The sequence below is a fragment of the Eleginops maclovinus genome, chromosome 4, assembly GCF_036324505.1.
Source record: "Eleginops maclovinus isolate JMC-PN-2008 ecotype Puerto Natales chromosome 4, JC_Emac_rtc_rv5, whole genome shotgun sequence".
In the NCBI taxonomy this organism is placed as follows: domain Eukaryota; kingdom Metazoa; phylum Chordata; class Actinopteri; order Perciformes; family Eleginopidae; genus Eleginops; species Eleginops maclovinus.
The window spans coordinates 25,113,518-25,135,106 of record NC_086352.1 but is presented as its reverse complement, the minus strand read 5'-3'; the positions used below and the strand labels follow the sequence as shown (position 1 = coordinate 25,135,106).

At 42.5% G+C, this 21,589-nt stretch overlaps 1 protein-coding gene and 1 long non-coding RNA gene across 3 annotated transcripts in view; one reads left to right on the top strand and one right to left on the bottom strand.

The window, feature by feature from the left end:
• Positions 1–21,589, bottom strand: part of tspan4a (tetraspanin 4a) — a 105,756-nt gene that overhangs the window by 22,592 nt on the left and 61,575 nt on the right. The window contains 1 exon segment of the mRNA XM_063882321.1: positions 20,615–20,689. Within this exon segment, the coding sequence (XP_063738391.1) occupies positions 20,615–20,689 (75 nt within the window).
• LOC134863682 (uncharacterized) lies at positions 658–21,269 on the top strand. 2 transcript variants are annotated; one of them, XR_010165700.1, is made up of 3 exons: positions 658–925; positions 1,250–1,331; positions 21,161–21,269. It is a non-coding gene; the product is annotated as an uncharacterized LOC134863682 (long non-coding RNA). The 2 variants fall into 2 exon arrangements; XR_010165701.1 differs by lacking the exon at positions 21,161–21,269 and adding an exon at positions 1,743–2,450.

Below are 21,589 nucleotides of genomic sequence, written 5' to 3'. Positions count from 1 at the left end.
TGATCGATTATAATTATTGATGCATTATTGTGTTTGATTTTATCTAGCTGCATCTTTACAAACTTTGATATTGAAGCATCTCGCTATAGGAAATAAAAGAAAACTTTTATTGATTTTATCCGTGAGTTTATTAACTGCAGATCCAGGTTACTGTTGGCCGTAACCACGCCAAAAACAATAAAAGCCGGCAGTCTCACACACATCCCCGTTAGCTTTCTCCTAGTATCCCTCCGTCTCACCCTCCAGGAACCTCCCCTCTCCACACCCAACCAATCAGCAAGCACCCTCCCACTCAACTCAAAGTCACAAGAACCGTCCATCCACAGTGACACTTTCGCTGACACCCTGCAAAATGCAAACCAACTGCAAACAACAAAACCATGAACATCGACATTATAACCAGTCTGTTACAATATTTGGTATGCTGCAGGGTAGCTTGTGAAGTTTGCTCCAGATTTAACCAAAGTCTTAGCACAAGTCTCTCAACATTGTACTTAAATACTTTATAACAAGACCTACTGTGCAACTTGCACTTTCATAGTCCTTATTAGTGCATAACAGAGCCGTATGGGGGTGCATACATAGATTTTGATGAAGTCGCATTTTTATCTTTGCTACACTTCGCCCAAACTCCACCTAAGCAGTGGTCTAACTAGCTGTGAGTGCAAACACCTGTAAGCATGCTAGGCCTTTCAATCCAAATACATCCTTGTTGCTGCCACTGTGGCTCATGTTGCATGAACAAGCTAGCATGTAAACAGTCCTGTTGTGTTGATGGAGGTTCATTTCGAAGGTGGTCGCACCGCTAAATGTTTAAAATGTTTCTACGCGAGGGAGAAATTTGCGTTCATCCCGAATCTGTAAGACTGAAGAACAGAAAGAAGAGGAGTAATTTATGGAAAACACTGCAGCATTCGAGTTCTCGGTGAGTTTGCAAGTGTGAATGTGACGCTATTATGCATTATATACAGTTTATGGGTCATTGCATAAAACAAATGAACATGCTGGCAACGGTGGCTGTCCCAATTTGCTGTCACAAAAACAAAACATGTGCTTAATGTTAATGAATGCAGCTCAAGTCTCACAAGTTCTAACTTCTTGTCGTGCTGATTAACTCTAGCTTCTCTGTTTCAAGAGCTAACGTAAAACATGCTAGTTAGTAGTTGTTAGCTAGCATCTGATTATCTATGCTATAAATATGGATGGTGTGAAATTATAAACTTTTTATGACTTCATTTCCCTCTATTAGGTTTCCTGTTGGTTCTGTTAGCAGCAATTCTCTGCTTCACTGGGGATTTTTGTGTCTGAGATCTTTGCTTCACTTCAACAAGGTAGGAAGCTGCGGTTTGCATGGATACTGTGAAGTGTTTGATATCTGCTCACTATTTGTGAGATTAACGGTATTGACTTTATGGCTGCTGGCTGTTTATTACACAGTCCCAAGGATCTGCTTGTAGGCTTGTATTTTGAAATAGCTGGCCGCTTATTTCTGCAAAGTAGTTATTGAGACTGTATTGGTGTTACCTGGAAGTAAGAGATCAATTAGACAAATATCTTAAATTCACTTTTAGTCAGTGCATGGATGACTAAATTCGGACTGTGATGAGGTCAGATTTTCTTTAGTACTTTTTTACTACTGTGGCTTACTGAAATTATAACAGAAATGATGATCTTTAAATTCTAAAACAAAATCTTGCCGGTGGTCTTCTGTTGCTATTGCTCTGTTTATGTTTGTCTGGCAGAGTCCCTTGAGGCGATAATAAAGCCTAGCGGATAAGGCTGTAAACCCACACGGATGTGCTACAAAACACCCATACATCATATTTCAAAATCACAACGCTGAGTCATGTAACAATAGTATTGTTATGTAGTGTTTGTTTCAACACGGACTTGTTAGAGTGTGGCACCTATGAACAGCAGCTGGACAGAGTTGTTATACTAGGTTGTGAACCAGTGACGGATTTAAATAAACAGTGTAAGCAAACTGGAATATGCTTTAATCGTCCATTCTGTGTCGGGTAGAGACAGGGCAGAATGAAACATGGTGGCAGCGGAAACTTAAAGAGGACGGACAGAAAAACGGGCTTCTACTGTGCAGCTAACTAGCTAACGTTAGCGGAGCGGCTAACAAGAATTTCGCGGGTGTTGAAGAGGACGCTCCAGTCATTCGGCAGTGAAAAATGGAAGGTTTGAAACCTCCACCATCATTGTGTTTGGACACCGGCAACATAGCGAAGTCTTGGAAATCATGGAAGGAGGAGTTTACACTCTACATGGATCTTTCCCTGTCTGAGGCAGCAGAGGATGTGAAAGTGAAACTGTTCTACTACCTGATCGGAGAGACCAGTAGGAAACTTTGTGAAACTGTGATGAGCGATGTCACTTCTTCCAGGAGGAAACTCAGTGACCTGATTGGAAAATTTCATGAACATTGCAACCCTAAGGTAAATGAGACGGTCGAAAGGTATCGCTTTTTCATGAGAAATCAAGGACGGGATGAAAACATTGATACATATGTAACCAGTGTGGTGTATGATGAACACCATCACACTCACTAATGCATAGAGCAGGGGTGCCCAAATACTTCCCGATGGAGGGCCAAAATTGAACGTGAGGGGAGGGCCGAGGGCCAAAATTATAATTTTGCAGTACATTAAGTGTGCGGTAAATATATGAGTGCAGTACATTACGTGTGTAAGTTAAGCATACGTGTGCAAAATAAACACTATATCACAAAGTCATTTTGAAAAATGAATTGCACTGTTTATTGTGCTTCACATTTAGGTCAATAACATTTCATAACATCGATCTGGCTTCTTTAAATTAAAAAAATAACTGAAGCACTATGAAATGTTTGTGGACAGGTGTGGAACATTACCAGTCCTTGGGCCTACCATACTCCCAGGTGACACAATGGGGGCCTAGGTCAGGCCTACATATTCTGCCTGTAGTAGTCCAATCAGTGGGAAACATGAAGCCTGTTCTTGGTTTTTTAAAAGCCTCTCAATATCAGGTTCAAGCTGATTAACTGACAAAGTGAGAATGTCATGTAGGTGAGAGTCAGATAAAGCATTCCTCAGTTTGGACTTGTTAAGATTCATAAGGCTGAAAGCCTGCTCACAGACATAAGTACTTCCAAAGAGGGATAACATAACCTGGGCATGTTTGCAGATCTTGCCATATCTGTGTGCGGGAATAGACCTGTAAAAATCTTGTAAGGAAAGCTCTCTGAACCTGCTATGGAGGTCTGAATCAGACTGAAGTTCCAAAAGTTCCATTTGAAGCTCCTCACTGACTGCATCCACATTCACAGAAAAAGGTTGAGCAAACAGCTCAAATGCCTGTTGTATTTCCACGAAAATCTTCAAAGCGATGGTCGAACTCCACCTCAAGATTGTTGAGAATGTCGAGGTATTTTGGTGTGTCTTCCTCCATCAACCCAACTTCTCTGAGGCTGGGGAAATGTGCCAAATTTCCTGAAAATACAGACACAAAGACAAAAGCAGCAATGTAAGATGCAAGGTTGTTCATGAAATGAAATGAAATACCAATCATCAATCAAATGGTGGGCAGGGGATATATTTTGTTTTGTTTATGGCTGCAGTAGACTATGAAAAGCAATACAACTACTGTTTTGGATTTAATGCCTGGTTTAGTGGTTTTAAAAAGAACATCTATTTTCCACCAACACAAAGTATACATGCATCACAAACAATATATCTATGATAGCATGGTTGTGACAACAAGCGTAATACATTGTTTTATGTTCAATAAAATATTAAAGTTAGATCTCACCTGTTGAAAGATGTCTGCTAAGCAGCTGGAGCTTTTGCTGACATGGTCATACATCTGCGTGATCATCTGGTCTCTCCCTTGGAGCTGAAGATTGAGGATATTCAGCAGCTCTGTGATGTCCACAAGAAAAGCCAGGTCTGCAAGCCAGTGACTGTCCGTGGGCACTTGGATGTTGTTCGTCTTCGTGGCTTGAAACTCTCTTATTTCCTCGCGCAGATCAAAGAAACACCGCAAAACTTTCCTACGGCTCAACCACCGCACCTCCTGATGGTACAATACATCACCATACTGGGCATCCATCTCATCAAGCAGAGCTTTGAATTGACGGTGTGAGAGGGCCTTTGAGCGAATATTGTTGACAATGGCGACGACATCCTGCATTACGTTTTTCAAGCCCATGTTTTTAGCGCACAGTTGCTCCTGATGCAAAATACAATGGTACTTTAAAATCGAGCCACCAAACTCGGAGACCTTGTCCGACACAAGTGCAGTTAGCCCTGCTCGCTTACCGACCATGGCGGGGGCTCCATCAGTCGTGATGCCAGATAGGGTTTCCCACTTCAAACCGTTCTTGTCCATAACTCGCTCCACTGCCATAAAAATATCCACACCTTTTGTTGTCCCTTTCAATGTTTCAAGGCCCGATTGTTCTTGACACACTTCAAAGTCCTCATTGACGCCTCGCAAAAACACCAGCAACTGTGCTGAGTCGGACACGTCGGTGCTTTCATCGCACGCAATGGAGAAGGCAGAAAAGTGACTTGCTCTTTGGGCTATCTGACCTCGAACGTCTTCGGCCATGTCCTCAACGCGGCGGGTGGCAGTGTTCCGTGACAGGCTAATTTGAGAAAATACACGCATCTGATTTGGACACACATCTTGGGCAGCAATTGTCAAACACTCCTTGACGAAATCACCCGCTGCAAAAGCTCTCCCACTTCTCACGATTGCATTGCTAATGCGATAACTAGCCCGAGTGGCATTTTCTTGTGCAGTCGACGGCTGAAGTAGAGTTCGCTGCTGGGTGGTTAGCTTTGTTAGCAAGTCTGCTAACTTGACCTTGCGATGTTCTCCAGTGTACTTTGCGAACTCAGCCGCATGCTTAGTTAGATAGTGACGGCGAATGTTGTATTCCTTTGAAACAGCGACCCTCTGCTTACATACCAGACACACTGCATTGGAATCTACCTCGGTAAAAAAATAGTCCTGTTCCCAAGTTTTTTTAATTTTCGTTTGTCTGTGTGCCACAGCCTACTACGCTCCATCCTTGAATCCTCTCACTCACTGATCTTGGGCGTTATCGGATAGCTAGGAGCTGACTGGAGCTCAACAGCGCCATCCTATGGCATTATTTGGTAGTGCGCCAATAAATAATTTTCAACGAGAGCTTCCGATCGTTTATGGTGGGACAGTGCGGGAAGGCACGGGCCAAATGTAATCGGTCAAGCCAAGTTTGGCCCGCGGGCCCCAATTTGGGCAGCCATGGCATAGAGTATGCATCTTGAGACTGGTTATGTGTCAACATGTCAATGTATTATAAGCATTTTTATGTGACTTTTAACTGCCAGTGACATTAACAAATAAAAGAATGAACATTGATGGAAAAAGCCCACTTATCTTCTAGGGTTGAACAATTAATCGACATTTTTTATCAAAATCTCAATATGGCTTACTGCAATTTTCAAGTAATATACAATACATATGGTCATGATACAGACCTGACCCACACATCATATTCTACACTTAAAACAATCTTTGTTTTCGCATAGATCTGCACAAATATCACACAATAATCATTTTAAACATATTTTTCAATGCATTAGATATTTATTCAAACTTGTTCAGCCCTATTATCTTCCATAAATCATTGTCAAACTATGTACTGTATCAGCTTAAATGAACAAGCAAACATCCTTGAAGTGCTACAAGACAAACTAGCTTCAAACAAGAAACAAATTAACAAATAAGCTTCACCTCAATAAATGAAGGTTGAAAAAGCACTCAACATGTCCATACTGGGTTCACTGTGTTAGTCCACAAGCCCTGAAAAAAGGATGGAACACTTCTAGACATAGTCTGGTAGTCTACAGAGCTTTCCAGATATGTTTGTACTCAGGCATCTGAGGTGTGCATTGCCTCCTTGCTTGCGTGGCAGAGCGATGGCTTCTCAGCCATGTTGTGACGTACTTCCTTGGCTCAAAAAGTGTTACAGGGGGCCCATTGATGCTGATCATCATCAAATTACTTATATTTGACAACAACAGTGTCGATCTCTTGTCTGTGCATATATTGTTCATGACACTGAAGCCCCTTTCACACTCAGTAGTGCTGCAAGGGATGGTCTTCATGCATTGTATGAGTGGCTTTAAGCTTTCAGGCTCACTGTCTGGGTGCTCAAGGAAATCTCTCATACCATTGACTGCTTGCTCTTCACCAAGATTGAACCGCCTGCAGAGTCGTTTCACTTGTGCCTCACCATGCCGTATGCCAGGGGTTGATGGCCAGTTGCCTGTATCCAGAACACTGAGATCATGAAGCATTTCACCATCAAATGAGAGGCGCTTCTCCAAGTTGGTGATCAGACTTTGTAGGAGTTGTTTTGCATTAATTGGAGTGAGCTTTGCATTTGACTCCAAGGGAACAGATCCTAAATGTCCCAAAGCGTGTGCAGTCAGTGCCTCCTCTAATTTCTCTCCTTGGGTATCTGTGAATGATGCCAGCACTCTGATGGTGCGCTTTAGAAGATGGTCTGCTCTCAAGAGTGTGACAGAATGGGCCTGGAGTTGCTGAGACAGGTTTGCAAGTTCAGACAGTGCATCAAACATGAGTCCGAGTGTCACACAGGAATTCCTTGCTTTGCATTCGACGTGCCAGGCCTCTATAAGTTTGTCTCTCTGTGCTTGTTTGGTTGTTTGGTCGCCTGCAGCATTTTCAAAGTGTCTATTGAGTGCTTCATATGATGTCCACACAGCCTTTACAGAACGGAAACTGCTGGCCACCCATCGCGTACTTAAAACTCTGCCAATTTTCAGGACTTGCGAGCCCACTTCTTGTGCTGCTTCCAGAAGCTCTCGTGAATTTTTATTGGACTGACTAGAGATTGTGGATCTTCTCTAGGAACACTTTGAAGTGGTTGACTGCCTGAACCTCATCCACAGCATCAGATACAGCCAGTTCCAAACGGTGGTTCATGCAGTGCCATGTGAAGAGGTTAGGGTACCTTGCTGTCAGCCTGGTTGCCACACCAGAGTTCTTGCCTAACATGACACTGGCTCCATCAGAAACAAATGAGACCCAGTTCTTTTGAAGCCACTCTTCAGTGAAGCCTGCAGTGTCCAAACAGTTCAGCAGAGCTTCTTCTATATCCTTTGCCCTTTGGCTCTCCAGCTCAACCAGCTCCAGGAACAAAAATTCAGGAGTAGCTCCATCCACTGAGGCTTTCAAGTTGACAATCATTGCAGATTTGTGGCTGATAGATGTAGCCTCGTCAATGAGAACAGACAACTTGCTTGAAGATGTCACAATACTGTGAACTATTTTTTTCTGCATTTCTTTTGCTATGTGTTCTACAATTTTTGTGGAACTGTACCTTGAGTGCAGACTAGTGCCCATGTTGGCACCATTTTTTTCCTGAAGCTCAATGAGACTATCATGGTCAGTAAAAGGTCGGTTCATCTTCGCAAGATAGTATGCTGTTCTGAATACAGAATCTGTCTCTGCAAACACAGTCTCTGACACAGCTCTCACCAAATTTCAAACTAAATCCTGTCCACCCTTCTCCGTGAGCTCCTGGGCTATTTTGTGTGCTCTGGACGTCTCATGTCGTCTAATTTTGTTTCTCAGAGAGGCCAGAGATGTTGATCTGCTTGAATCTGAGGACTGGATCTTAAAGTGCACCCACTCCTCAGACATAGACACTCGTGGTTCTGTGAGGACACCGGTTGATTTTGTAGCGCTGCAAAGAGCACAACCTGGAAATAAACAAAACCATGATTAATTAGCATAATACAATTTTTTACCAATAACATCTGCAGAAAAGAGCCAAGATTTACTCAAAAGTATTTAATAAACTGCTTACAATATTTACATCATGGCTAACAAATGCATGAAAAGCAGATAAAAGGAGAAAAATGTTCCACTTTTTCAATAGCTAATTATTTGACAACTACTGATAACTAACATATAGTAATTAAATGGTGCAAAGGTTTTAAATGCACTTTTAACATGACCATGCATTAACTCTCATTTGCATAGTCATTGACTTTATGAATTTCTGTTGTTTAGATCAGCTTTCCTTTGCATGTGTGCTGACATTTACCTAACTTTCTGTCCCTCCACTCTAACCAAGGATGCCTGTTCTTAAATTCCCTAGCCTGACTTTCAGTCCACAAGGCTGGCCAGGAGCTCTCATCTGTGTCATCATCTGAAACAAGGAGATAATATAAACATTGTGTTCTGTTTATGACTGCACATACACACACACACACACACACACACACACACACACACACACACACACACACACACACACACACACACACACACACACACACACACACACACACACACACACGCAGTATCTCGCTCCCTTTCTCTTCCATTGATCCACCACACTAACGTTGATCAAGTTAGCTAGTTCTAACCAACTATCCCCTGCTACAGTTACGTTAATGATAACCATGCTAATTTCACTTACCGGGTAACTTTGCGGTAGCGCCGGGCTCGTTCTCTGTCACCTTTAGGACAGCCGCCTGACCTGGCTCTTCTTCTGTAGTGGTAGTAGGGGAAAACTTCGGAAAACACTGAAATATTGTCGTCTGTTTTCGTTTCATGTTTGCTTCCTGTTTAGCGCTCCGCAAACTTGAATGGTGGACGGATCAAATTGTGATAACGTTAGAGAAACGCGGAGTTTGTCAGAGCCGAACAAAGTGTGTTGCTGTTGCTTAGCAACAGGACACAGGCGACGGAAGCCCCAGACGTCCAAAAGTATTAACACAGAAGGGGCGAAAGCGTGAAAGCACAGTCAAAAAATGATGTTGTTACGTATCATCGCTCATTTTTAAGAGGGTATACGGAAATCACTGGCATTTTCTAGTGGGTATACGGCGTATCACGTAGACTACACCACTGTATGTAACTAATCTCAGAGTGTTAGCCAGCACATGCAACTTTGGAGACATAAAGGACTCACTTATACGTGATAGAATAGTATGTGGCAACAACAACTCAGGACTGAGAGAGAGATTACTCAGAGAGGGAAAGCTGACATTGGACAAGTGTCTACAGTTGTGCAGAGCTACAGAGTTGGCAGTGAAAATAGCAAAACCATTGAAGGAAGCACAGTGGAAGAAGTACACCTAGTGAAACAGACAGCAAGGCAAGATAAAAACATGGACACTGTGTCATGCATGTTCTGTGGAAGACACATGAAAGGAACAAGGCCAAATGTCCAACCTTTGGAAAGCCTATGCAAAAAATGTGGTAAAGAAAATCACTTTGCAGTCAGATGCAAATCCAATACAGAGAAATGGAAAGGGGGATGCTGGTAGGCAAAGAGCTTGTGAAGTTTCAAATAGATTGTGGAGCTACCTGTAATGTAATCCCCATAAATCTATTGAATCCAGACACTCAGATGGAACGCACAAAGAAAGCACTGATTATGTACAACGAAACCAAGCTGCATCCACTTGGAAAATGCAAGGTGAAGGTGAGGAACCAAAGAAACCAGAAACTATACCAGCTGGAGTTTATTGTAGTGAATGAAGACTGCAAACTGCCACTGCTTGGCAAGGAGACAAGTGAAGCTATGAAACGGATCAAAGTACAATATGAGAACATTCTAGCTATAGACAGCATCGTAACTGAAGAGGAACCATCTCAGTGTGAACTAACCATCAAACAAATAAAGAAGGAGTTCGGAGATGTGTTCACAGGTGATGGCTGTCTGGAAGGAGAGTACAGGATTGAGATCGATGAGAGGGTGGAGCCAGTGAAACTTCCTAAATGACGAGTCCCTGTTGCCAGGGTGACTCCACTGAAGGAAGAACTAAAGGATTTTCAAAGGAGAGAGATCATCACACCGGTGGAGAAATGCACGGAGTGGATCAGCAGTCTGGTCACTGTGCAGAAACCTAATGGGAGGATCTAGGACCACTCAACAAGGCACTGAAGCGCAGCCATTTCCCCCTCCCTACCATCGATGATATCCTCCCAGACCTCTCTAGAGCAAAGATGTTGACATTATGTGATGTAAAACATGGGTTTTGGCACGTCAAACTGGAGGAGGAGTCAAGCTATCTGACTACATTCTTGACACCGTTTGGCAGATTTCGGTGGCTCAGGATGCCTATGGGAATCAGCCCAGCGCCTGATATTTTCCAGTTGAAGCTGACACAAGTGCTGGAGGGGACAAAGACCACGATGTGAAAGTGAGACAGTTTCTAAACAGATGCAGGGAAAAGAACATAAAACTGAACGCAGATAAGTTCAGGCTGAGTAGACAGGAAGTGCCATACATCGGTGCCTGCTTACAACCGATGGAATGAAAATTGACCCCGATAAGGTTCGAGCAGTGAGGGACATGCCGAGACCAACAGACATGAAAGGCGTCCTGAGACTTGTTGGCATGGTGAACTATCTCTCTAAATTCTATCAACAACTATCGAACGACTGCGAGATACTGAGACAGCTCACACACAGAGACAATATGTGAGATTGGACAGAGATGCATGAGGAAGCGTTTTGCAGGCTAAAGGACAATATAGCCAAAGCACCTGTACTTAAATACTACAACCCAAAAGAGGAACTGACATTGCAGTGCGACGCATCAGAAACGGGGCTAGGAGCAGCACTGACACAAAAAGGGGAACCTGTAGCTTTCGGGAGCAGATCACTGACACAGACGGAAAGGGGCTATGCCCAAATCGAAAAGGAATGTTTGGCTATTGTCTTTGGGATGGAAAAATTCCATCAATATACTTACGGCTGAAAAGGGACAGTACAGAGTAACCGTTGGAGAACATTGTCAAGAAGCCGCTGTTGAGCGCACCAAAGAGACTCCAAAGAATGTTGCTCAGGCTTCAGAGATATGACATAGATGTGAACTATGTCCCTGGACGTGACATGTTGCTTGCAGATACCTTTAGCAGAGCATACTTGACGGAGAGCTCAACTACAGGTTCAGTGGAGGCAGAGATTGAGACGATCAACATGGTAGACTTCCTACCAATCTCAGAAGAGAGACTAAGCACAATGCGCTCTGCTACCCGAGAATAAGACCATTCAAAAGGGATGGCCACCAAATAAGAAAAGACACGCCAATGGACATCATGCACTAGTACTCATTCCAAGAGGAACTGAGAGTTCAGGAGGAAATTATTTTCAGAGGACAGAGAGCTGTCATCCCGGACACACGCCGCAGTGAGATCATCCGCCGTATTCACTCCGCTCACCTGGGGGTGGAGGGATGCCTCAGGCGCGCGAGAGAATGTGTCTACTGGCCGGGAATGAACAAACATATTAAGACATTCATAGCAACATGTGACATTTGCAGATCAGTTGATGTAAAACAACAAAAGAGACATTACAGCCACATGAAGTACCAAGTAGACCGTGGGCCAGGGTTGGTACAGATTTGTTCACTTGTGACAACAAAGACCACCTAATTACAGTTGATTACTATTCCAACTTTTGGGAAATCGACTACTTACCAGATACAAAAACAAGTACTGTGATAAGGAAGCTGAAGGCTCACTTTGCCTATCAGGTATTCCAGATGTAGTTGTTTCAGATAACGGGCCACAGTACAATTCCCAGGAGTTCCAGTGTTTGTCAGAGGTGGGAATTTCAGCACAGAACTTCATCTCCTGGATACCCACAAAGCAACGGGAAGGCAGAGTCTGCTGTGAAAACAGCAAAACGACTGATGAGGAAAGCCAGAGCTGCAGGAGAGGACCCATACCTGTCAATGTTGGACCACCGCAACACACCAACTGAAGGACTAAAGTCAAGCCCAGCTCAGAGACTGCTGTGTAGGAGAACCAGAACCCTACTACCAACAAGGGATATTCTTCTGCAGCCAGAAGTAAAACAAACACAAGAACTTATTGAGGCAAAGGAGACAAGCCAAATACTTCTACAGGACAGCCAAGGACATGGATACACTGAAACAGGGAGACCGTGTTTTTGATCCCCACAGTCTGGAGGGCACAGCACCCAGTGTGTCGAACCACACAGTGACTGATGAAACTCACACAACACCAGAGACTGTTGCAACCCCTGGCAGAGTCGTGGGTGACACACAACAGACCGTAACTACCAAATCTGGCCGAGCAGTTGTTAGGCCAGGGTACCTGAAGGACTATGCGGGCTGAACTGTGGTATAAGGACACTGAAAATAATAAAACATTGTAAAAAAGGGAGAACATGTTGGAAAGCATTGTTAAATGTTATTTGTACAATATTGTTTTGAGATGTCACAGGGAGAAGATTTATTTTCAACATTGATAAGCAACAAACTTTCATGTGGCAATGTGTTTATTGTTAACAGAAGATACAAAGAAAGTGACATGGTTTAGGTTTACAGTTAGGTGGTGTTACTGAAGTAAGACTGTTGAATAATATATCACACTTCAAAAGGAAAAGAAAAAGGATGTAACAATAGTAGTGTTTGTTTCAACACAGACTTGTTAGAGAGTGACACCTAGGAACGGTAGCTGGACAGAGTTGTTATACTAGGTTGTGAACCAGTGACAGATTTAAATAAACAGTGTAAGCAAACTGGAATATGCTTTAATCGTCCATTCTGTGTCGGGTAGAGACAGGGCAGAATGAAACAAGTCAGACTAGGGCCGGGCGATATATCGATATATTTTTAAATAAGATATGGAATTAGACCATATCGCATATATCGATATAGTTCAAAATTGCGCTGTAATACTTGCTTCAGGCAAGCCGTTGATCGGAACTCTCTGCACTGCTTCCCGAGCCCCGGCTCCGCCCCTCCTCTTTCATGCACAGAGGGGGGAGGGGGAGGGACACTCCGGCACTCTTCAACAAACATGGAGAAGGCAACAACGTCTGCAGAGCGTACGGTGGAGAGCCCCTTGGTTGGTAAAAGAAAAAGCAGTAGCTCAATCATTTGGAGATGGTTCGGATACAAATTGTCAGACGAGCAACAAAACCAAGCTATATGTAGGGAGTGCCATAAGCACATTGCAGCCAGTGGTGGAAGCACTACGAATCTTTTTCATCACCTAAAAACGTGGCACAAAGTGCAATATGAAGAGTGTGTGAAACTGCGCGCTGCAGAAGCCAAAGGCACAAGCCGTCCCCAACCCGACAAAGCTCCAGCCCCAAAACAAAGCTCACTGCAAGCTTCATTTTCCCGCTGTGTGCCGTATGAGGAGAAAAGCGACAAGTGGCGCGCAATAACAAAGGCGGTGTCCTTTCACATTGCCAAAGACACATAGCCGTGGGAAGATGATTTGGGTTGGGGGTGCTGAAGACTGAGAGGTGTTCCGATAGGCTAAATAAAAGACAGGCATACGTGTGCGCAATATTTAAACACCACACGATGTATTTCATTGTAAACCAGATAGGCTACTGTGATGTGAACACTAAAACAAAAGGCTACTTATTTCAATAAAAAAATGTTTACAGCTTTAAAGACGGTATTGTAAATGAGCGACTTCCGAAAAAACATTAAACCAAACAAGCATCAACAGAAACCTGCAGTGTTCTCAGGGGCAGGGAAGAATGCACAATATGTCTATTAGTATCTGTTGAGCTGTGGTGCACTACTGTTGCACAGATAACGTTGCATTCGGAGGAAAAGCATACACGGAGAGTGAATTATCTTTAGCCGTACTTGGCGTATTTATTCGGTGTGCTCTGACACATCAGTCTCACGGTCAGAGCTACTACGGCATCAACTACTACTGAACAAGCATTTAGTTCAACCTTTTATAGGCTGTACCTTAGAATCGCACACAACTGAGAACAGTTATTATATCTCAACAATCTCAACTGACATGAAAAACAAAAAAGTCAGCGTCGAACTATTTACAGTACACTGCTCGGCGGCAGCTGAGCTGATCAAATCAAGCGCTTACCGTTGGGCCTTTCACAGTACTACTCCAAACACGGACTGACGCTCAGGCGTCATGGAAATAAAATCTCTCATGAGCGCATTCATGTCCACATCGTCCATAATGTCTTTGTGGACATTCATCAATGAAAGATGCGTCAGCCTCTTCTGTGTCATTGTGGACCTTAACCAAGTCTTTAACCTTCTCAAAGTGGAGAACGATCGTTCCGATGAGGCCACTGATATTGGCAGAGCCAGACATAACTGGATGACTTTCTCAACCTCAGAAAAGAGAGCTCTCGTCTGTGGATGGAGATTACAAAGACGTGCTGCTACATCTTAACTGTGGTGCACCGAGACTCCTTGGTGACAGTGTTCAGCATTTTAAGCTGGAGATCAAGGCGGCAGTTGTCCAGCTCCATAGGAAGCTGAAGGCTGTCCAAGTCCACTGTTTCTCCCTGTGCTGCTGCTATAACTGCCCTCTCTCTTTTCCCCGCTAGCGTCAAAGTCTCTTGGTCGAACCTTCTTTGAAGCTCCCCTGAAACTAGATCGACAGCCTCATAGAATTCCCGTTTCCAAGAGGCTGTTGGTGCGCTGCGAGTGAGTGCTTCTGGCTCTGCAGTTTGCCTAAATCGTGCCGGGGTTCTGCTCTCTCTCGTTTCTGGCATTTTGAGATCCATTCTTGAGGAATGTTCTTCCACCTTCTGAAACATCTGCACAACATTTGGGTCGTCTCGAAGGGCCGCAATGCTGTTTTTCAGTACATTTGCGCACTCAAGTGTGCCAAGCGCACTCATTGTGGAGCTCTGCAGCTTCCGTGCCACAGCCTCACACGGTTCAAACAGTGCCTGGCAACAGAGCAGGCCGAAGAGAGTTCTGCCTTTACGGGCTTGCTTCCACAGCCCGACAATCTTTGCTCTGCTGTCACCTCTTGTGGTTTTGTCATCTTTCAACAACGTTAGTGTGGCCAGCAGAGTGTTGTAAGATGAACATATGCGCCTGATGGCTGTGGCCCGCACACACCAGCTGGTTGGGCACAGGCCTAGGATGTTAACTGCAACCTCGTCGCAACTACTGAAAAGCGATTCATAAAGCTGTTTACGCTTTGACGACTCTCGTATCACACCAGCAACACCCCGCACAAAGTTTAATGTATCGGCCACTAGGCCAACTTCGCAGGCGACTTCTTGGAGAACTAAATCAAGTGCGTGGTTGTTGCAGTGAACGTACATGGACAGAGGGCACAGTTCTTTCAGACGGGCCTGGACTCCTGAGAAACAGCCGGACATATTACTAGCGCCATCAAAACAATAAGCAATAAGTCTTTCAATCGGAATGTTCAGTCTCAAAAACACATCCTTGATGCAAGAAAATAAAGTTTGTCCGGTAGAGTCAGGAGCATTATAAAAACCCAAAAACAAGCAATGCGCCTCCAGGCTGCTGTCAACAAACTGCAAACAACATGAGAACTGTTCTGTGGTGCTAATGTCAGTAGTGCCATCAGCAACTAGTCCATAAAACATGGATTCGGAAGAATTGGCGACAATGTTCCTCTGAATTGCATGCGCGAACTGTTGAATGACCTCGTTCTGTATGGTGTTTGACATCCAATTGTCTCGTCTCATAATCCACTCTCTTTCCTTCGGAAGATCATATGTTCGCTCCAGCATGTATCCAAACAGTATACCATCACGTGTAGTGTCTCCCCTGAACGGAATACCTTTGCTGCCCAAAAAACGAATACTTCTGAACAGTAGTTCCAAAACATGACGAGCAGTCGCCTGTTGTTTGCAAACCGCATCAGATAAGAGAGCGTTAATCGGTGTGCCTTCCAGTGCAGCAAGTCTCTGAATGGAGTCTGTGTGCAGTTTAGATTTTTCATGTTCGTTGAATTTTGAGGTAGCCTTACGCCAGTTTCCGAAACCACCCGACAGAAATGGGTTGTCTGCACGAACACTATCAGCATTGATCAGTCTTTTTTCTTTGGCTCTCAGGCAAGCAAAACACAAGACACGATCTATCTCTGGAACATAATGTAGCCACTTCCACCTGTTAAACCAGGATGGTGAAAATGTACGACTGTACGTTTCATTCCCACAACGTCGACCAGGAAAATTAAAGTTCAACGGTTGGAAAGGCTCAGTGGGTACACATCCACTGTCAGTGGCAGCAGCATTGTGCAGAGACGTGGCGGGCTTTGGAGGGCCGTTATTACCGTCATCATTTGTGTCAGTGATCTCTGCATCTTCTGAAACGGAGGATGAACTGCTGCTGCTAGCTGGATTTGTTTCCGTTTCTCCAATCTGGAGACACTCTGGTGGTGTAGACCTACTGGTTTTAGACACTGGTATTGGTAATCCACTGAAAAAATCTGAAATTCGTTTCTGTGCCATTTTAACGTTCAGGCTGCCATTTTAGCTTAAACAATCCCGTGGCTACTTCATATGACATCTGATATAACCAGAATGCACAGCGCTATCGAAAACGTTTTGAAGATTATTTTTGTAATAATTAAGAAACTGTATTAAACCATATTACACAACATAATTTTAAATTTTAGACATTTTATGCATTTAATAGTTTATGTATTTTATCGTTAGTTTTTTTTTGTCAACTGGCGGGGCTGCTACGATATTCCAACTGTCGGGACCAGACCTCCAGCAGGGGGTGCTGCAGCACCCCCAGCACCCCTACTTCCCACGGCTATGCAAAGACATGGTCCCTGTTGCAACAGTGGAACAGGTCGGGTTCAAAAAGCTAATTAAAAAGCTGGACCCGAGATACGAGCTTCCCAGTCGAAACTATTTTGCACGAGAAGCACTGCCGCAAAGGTATAGTGAAGTCAGACAGAACGTTGCAGGCCGGCTCGCTAACGTCACCCATTTTGCGTTGACCAGCGATATGTGGTCAAGCAGGACGTGTGAGCCTTATATGAGCGTGACAGTTCACTTCATGCAAGACTGGGAGATGAAAACAGCTTGTCTCCAAACAAGGCTAATTTTATTTAAGATACTTTATTTATTTAGATGTGCACCTTACGGAGCTTTGTTATACAGTGTTTATGTTTACATTTTATAGTGAGTTTTCAATAAAACTACTCGTATTTGGCTTTGACTTTGACTGAGCATTTCATTTCACAGCTCTCACTTTGCGGAAAAAATATCGGGATATATATCGTATATCGATATTCAACTTAAGTATATCGGGATATGACTGTTGGTCCATATCGCCCAGTCCTAAGTCAGACTCATTTTTATTCCTTCTGACACTCTGAAAACACAATGGATCCACTGAAGTTAACCTCAGCGGACCTTTTCATCAGCCTTATAAGAACCAACAAAGTGAAACAAACTGTCACAATTTCAGGTGTAGTAGATCTGTGAGTCGTTTGAAGAAGCTTCCCGCTGCGTCAGAGCTCTCTGTCAGGTCTAAAGCAGGTTTAATAAACTGGACCACTGAGCGTGGCCGTCCCTAGAGAGATAGAGTGTATTTACATGCACACATGCTGCACTCTGTACCGTTATGATATCCTGAAGGCTTTTGCACACTGTAGGTATGGCGTCGGCTTGCACTTCGGCTGCAGGACTGCTTCCAAGACGTTACCATGGTGACAGAGGAGCAGATCCTTATGATCAGAGAAAAAGTAGATCTCTAAAACCATAGGACACGTGGATAAATATCCTAAAATATGGGTACAAAAAGGTTTTCATCCACGATAAGAAACATTGAATGTATATTTCACACTGTGCCAAAACAATAATTTATAACCCGATGTATTTATATTCATAATTTGTATGATTTTTCAACACACGGTTTTAAATGATGTTTCATTTACTTAAATAAGAGGACTAAGACAACACTAACTTCCTGTCTCCTAACTGATCACCCGTGGTGATCTTGTCCAAACCCCAAACAAGAGGTTAAAGTTGGCTGAACATACCTTTTGCATTGGTTGAAAAAGCACTTATAAGTCGTTACTTTTACTAAGTTTTCATATAGTGGACTTTTTTTTAATACAATGTGATGATAAACTGTAACCTAAGAATAATTATTGTTACTTGTAATCTTTCGCCTAATGGAGACGGAGTACCACAGCAAGTTTTCAAGTTTAGTATATGTACAGAAGCTCAAGAAAGTACTTCCTTTGCAAAGATAAAAGGACTGTTGTTGTTAAATATACATATTACACTTAATTAAATGATCCAACAGTGATCAATTTCACCAATCTGCAAGTATAACAACTCTCCTGCTGTATATAAAACAAATAGAAGTGGCAGTACTGTTAATGGCTAGCCATTCTTTCCTGAGAGTTATATCCCTCTGTGCACCAGGCCAGCAGAACATCTTCACTATTACTAACTTTTTACAGCGTTCTGCCGCTTATCACCTCCTGGGTAGACCAAACTGAATTATTCAGAGGCTGAATAATGGGGTGTGCTGAACATCAGGGAACACAGATGCTAAGAGAGAGGTGAAGCATGACAGAAAGACAACATTCATTAAAAATCCAAACAAGGCTGTGCTGATTTGCTAATGCCCAGTATAACGTGCCAGTCCATAAATACTATTACATTACTCCACCAAAGCCATACTGAGATAGAGATACAACACATTAGGCGAGTATAATCATACCAGAATTAGAATAACAAAGAGAAAAAAGCCAGTACAAAGAAATCAGGTCCAAGGTCTGTGGTTGCAAATGTAAATCATACAGAAAGTGGGGGAAACATCAAGGTTGTTATTTACAAACAATGTACAAAGGCATTAGAGTTGGTGTTAGCCTTGGCCTAAGTCTTCAGGGATCACATTCTGTCCCAAAACATGAATAATAAAACAGCAGTGGTTTGAAGTTGCCAATGATTTATGATTGGGCTACATATGTTTTCAAATCCACTATCGTATCAATTACCTTTATGTTGACTTCATCATTTCATAATTGCAGGATACTCCTGTAATGGGTAAAAATAGCTGTCTAAAATTAAGCTGCCCAAATCATCATTTACCATATATCTTTGTTTTGCGCTACGGGATGAACAATTAAGCAATTTATATATGTTACCTTGTGCCATAGAAAATGTTAAGAGCCTTCTTCTGATATTACAAAAAAAACGAGTTTGTCACAGAAACCTACCGCTTGAGCTTCAATGAAACATTTGTCTTTTGTAGACTTTAATACTTTACAGAATTTTAAACAATAGTTGAATTGCTAATTACTAAAAAAAATGTTTTAAAACACAGCAACACATCTTTGGACTTCTGTTATTGCAATTAGCTCAGACTTTAAGAATAATGTTTTATTGAATGACTATGGAAATTGTCAGAGTCGTCCTCTGAGATAACATTTGCATTAACCTCAAGGGCCTTGACTAAGTATTTTTAGAAGGCACAAGTACCATCATTTAAATCTTTTGAGTTATTTGTAGCATCAACAAAGACGTCTTTTGATTTAAAGAATTTCTCTCCAATGCACAACTTATCTCACAAGTGTCCGACTAATACCCAACTGAAGATTATGATTGCCATTCTGTGTTGGTTTATGGACGGACACACTGTCACAGCTTACACAACTTGAATATTTAGGGATTAATACTTGAAATGTTACAATGATATGTTCACATTTAATTTCACAACAATTCTGAAATCCGGCCCCTTCAGACAAATAATTAAGATTAGGATGGATGGGAATTACCCACCCTTTCAATTAATTATTAAAACGGTAGATGAAAATTTGAAGGGATTATGAATTCATATTAGCAGAGGGCTAGCTCATCTGCTTCTTGTCTATTGCCTGACTTGTTTATTTGCAGGGGAAATCATGCAAAATGGATGACTTGGGTAAATTGAAATGTATTGACAAGGAACAGAAATTGTGCAGTGTATGTTTTTCAAATGCAGCCCAGAGATGGTTGTCTGAACATGTGTGTGCATGAAGCATTTCAGAAAATAACTGGTAACGCTTTACTTGAATGGGTGTTCATAAGACTGACATAACATTGTCATAACCATGACATGACACCTGTCCTAAACATTAATGAATACTTATGACAGTTGTCGTTAAGTGTCGTTCGGTAAGTTATGTCACTTTAGATGCAAAGGTGGCATTGTTTGAGATGTCCTTGTTATGACAACTTGACATAAACCAAGACAACAAAACCTGTTATAAACATGTCATAGCAGACATCCATATATGACGGTTTAATGTCGCTTAGATATCAAGCTAAACGTTTTTCTTAAGTTTGACAGTAAGGTCTGCTATGACATGTTTATGACAGGTTTTGTTGTCTTGGTTTATGTCAAGTTGTCATAACAAGGACATCTCAAACAATGCCACCTTTGCATTAAAAGTGACATAACTTACCGAATGACACTTAACGACAACTGTCATAAGTATTCATTAATGTTTATGACAGGTGTCATGTCATGGTTATGACAATGTTATGTCAGTCTTATGAACACCCATTCAAGTAAAGCGTTACCAAATAACTTCTCTGCCAGTTTTTCTTAAAGCATTGTTTATGCTGAATGTCAGCTGATATGCTCTTTTCTGAACAAACAATAACATTGCTTGAATGAATATCAAAATCACCTATGACGCATCATTTTACATGCCGGCTTATCTGAAGCATCAACCACCGCACATATGGATTCCTTTGCCAGAGCCTCTTATTAACTTGTCCAAGCGGAGAAAAATCACTGAAAATATTATACTGGAAACAAATGTAGGTGTCTTACCTCATCTTGGTAGATGAAGAAAAGCATGATGGACAGAATCTCCAGGAAGAAGATGAGCAGGAGCAGGATGAAGAACTGTGGAGACACAGAGGGAAGAGAAAGTGGTTACTAAGACGCAAATTATCAGTGAAAAGAATGCAACAACAAGGGAGATGATCAGCATCTGTCTGTGAAAAATGAATGAAGTATAAATTGAAAAGAAAGGAAAAAGCAGCAGTCTGAACAATGTGTGATGTGTGTGTGTGTGTGTGTGGGCGAACGATAGGAAAAAGTAATAAAAGCAGGAACAAAATGGGCCTAGAGTGTCAAGGAGAAGGAGTTGGTGAAGTAAGGACGATCGAAGAGCCATAGATCGTTCAGCCTCAATATCTACAAGTGACAGGTCAAGAGAGCAGAGAGAGGAGGTGGTGGGGTAATCATAGCAAGTAGGACACATTGGGAGAGGTGATGTATAGTTTTCCTCTGTCCATGTTGGAATTTGTTAATGGAGCCACATTTTATTCCTCACCAGTCCCCCATCCAACCCATCCTCTCCGTGCTTGATAGGTGATGCATCTTCTTCCTGTGGACCTGTGTGAGTGCTTAAAATGGTTACGAGCTCAATCATCAACCACTCTGCTGAGGGGACACGTTTCCCACACATGACTGTCTGAACCATGGAGTGGTGAAATTATTTGAGGACTTTGATTCATAAGAAAGCTGTTTAACTTAGTAATAAATATAAGTAACAATTGAATGAATTGGTGTGCATAAGACTGACGTTATGGTCATAGCAGACCTAATCATCAACTATGTAGCTTTATGTGTTAACGTTACATGATACTGTAAGCTCTGGCTGGTATGGCACTAGCTGTCATGAGAACATTATAAATGTTTAATGAATAAATTCTGTGATCTCAATTCTATCTACAGCGACAGCATTGAGGCTTTTTATTAAAATGTCATTAAATGTTATATGTCCCCTTTGATCACAGG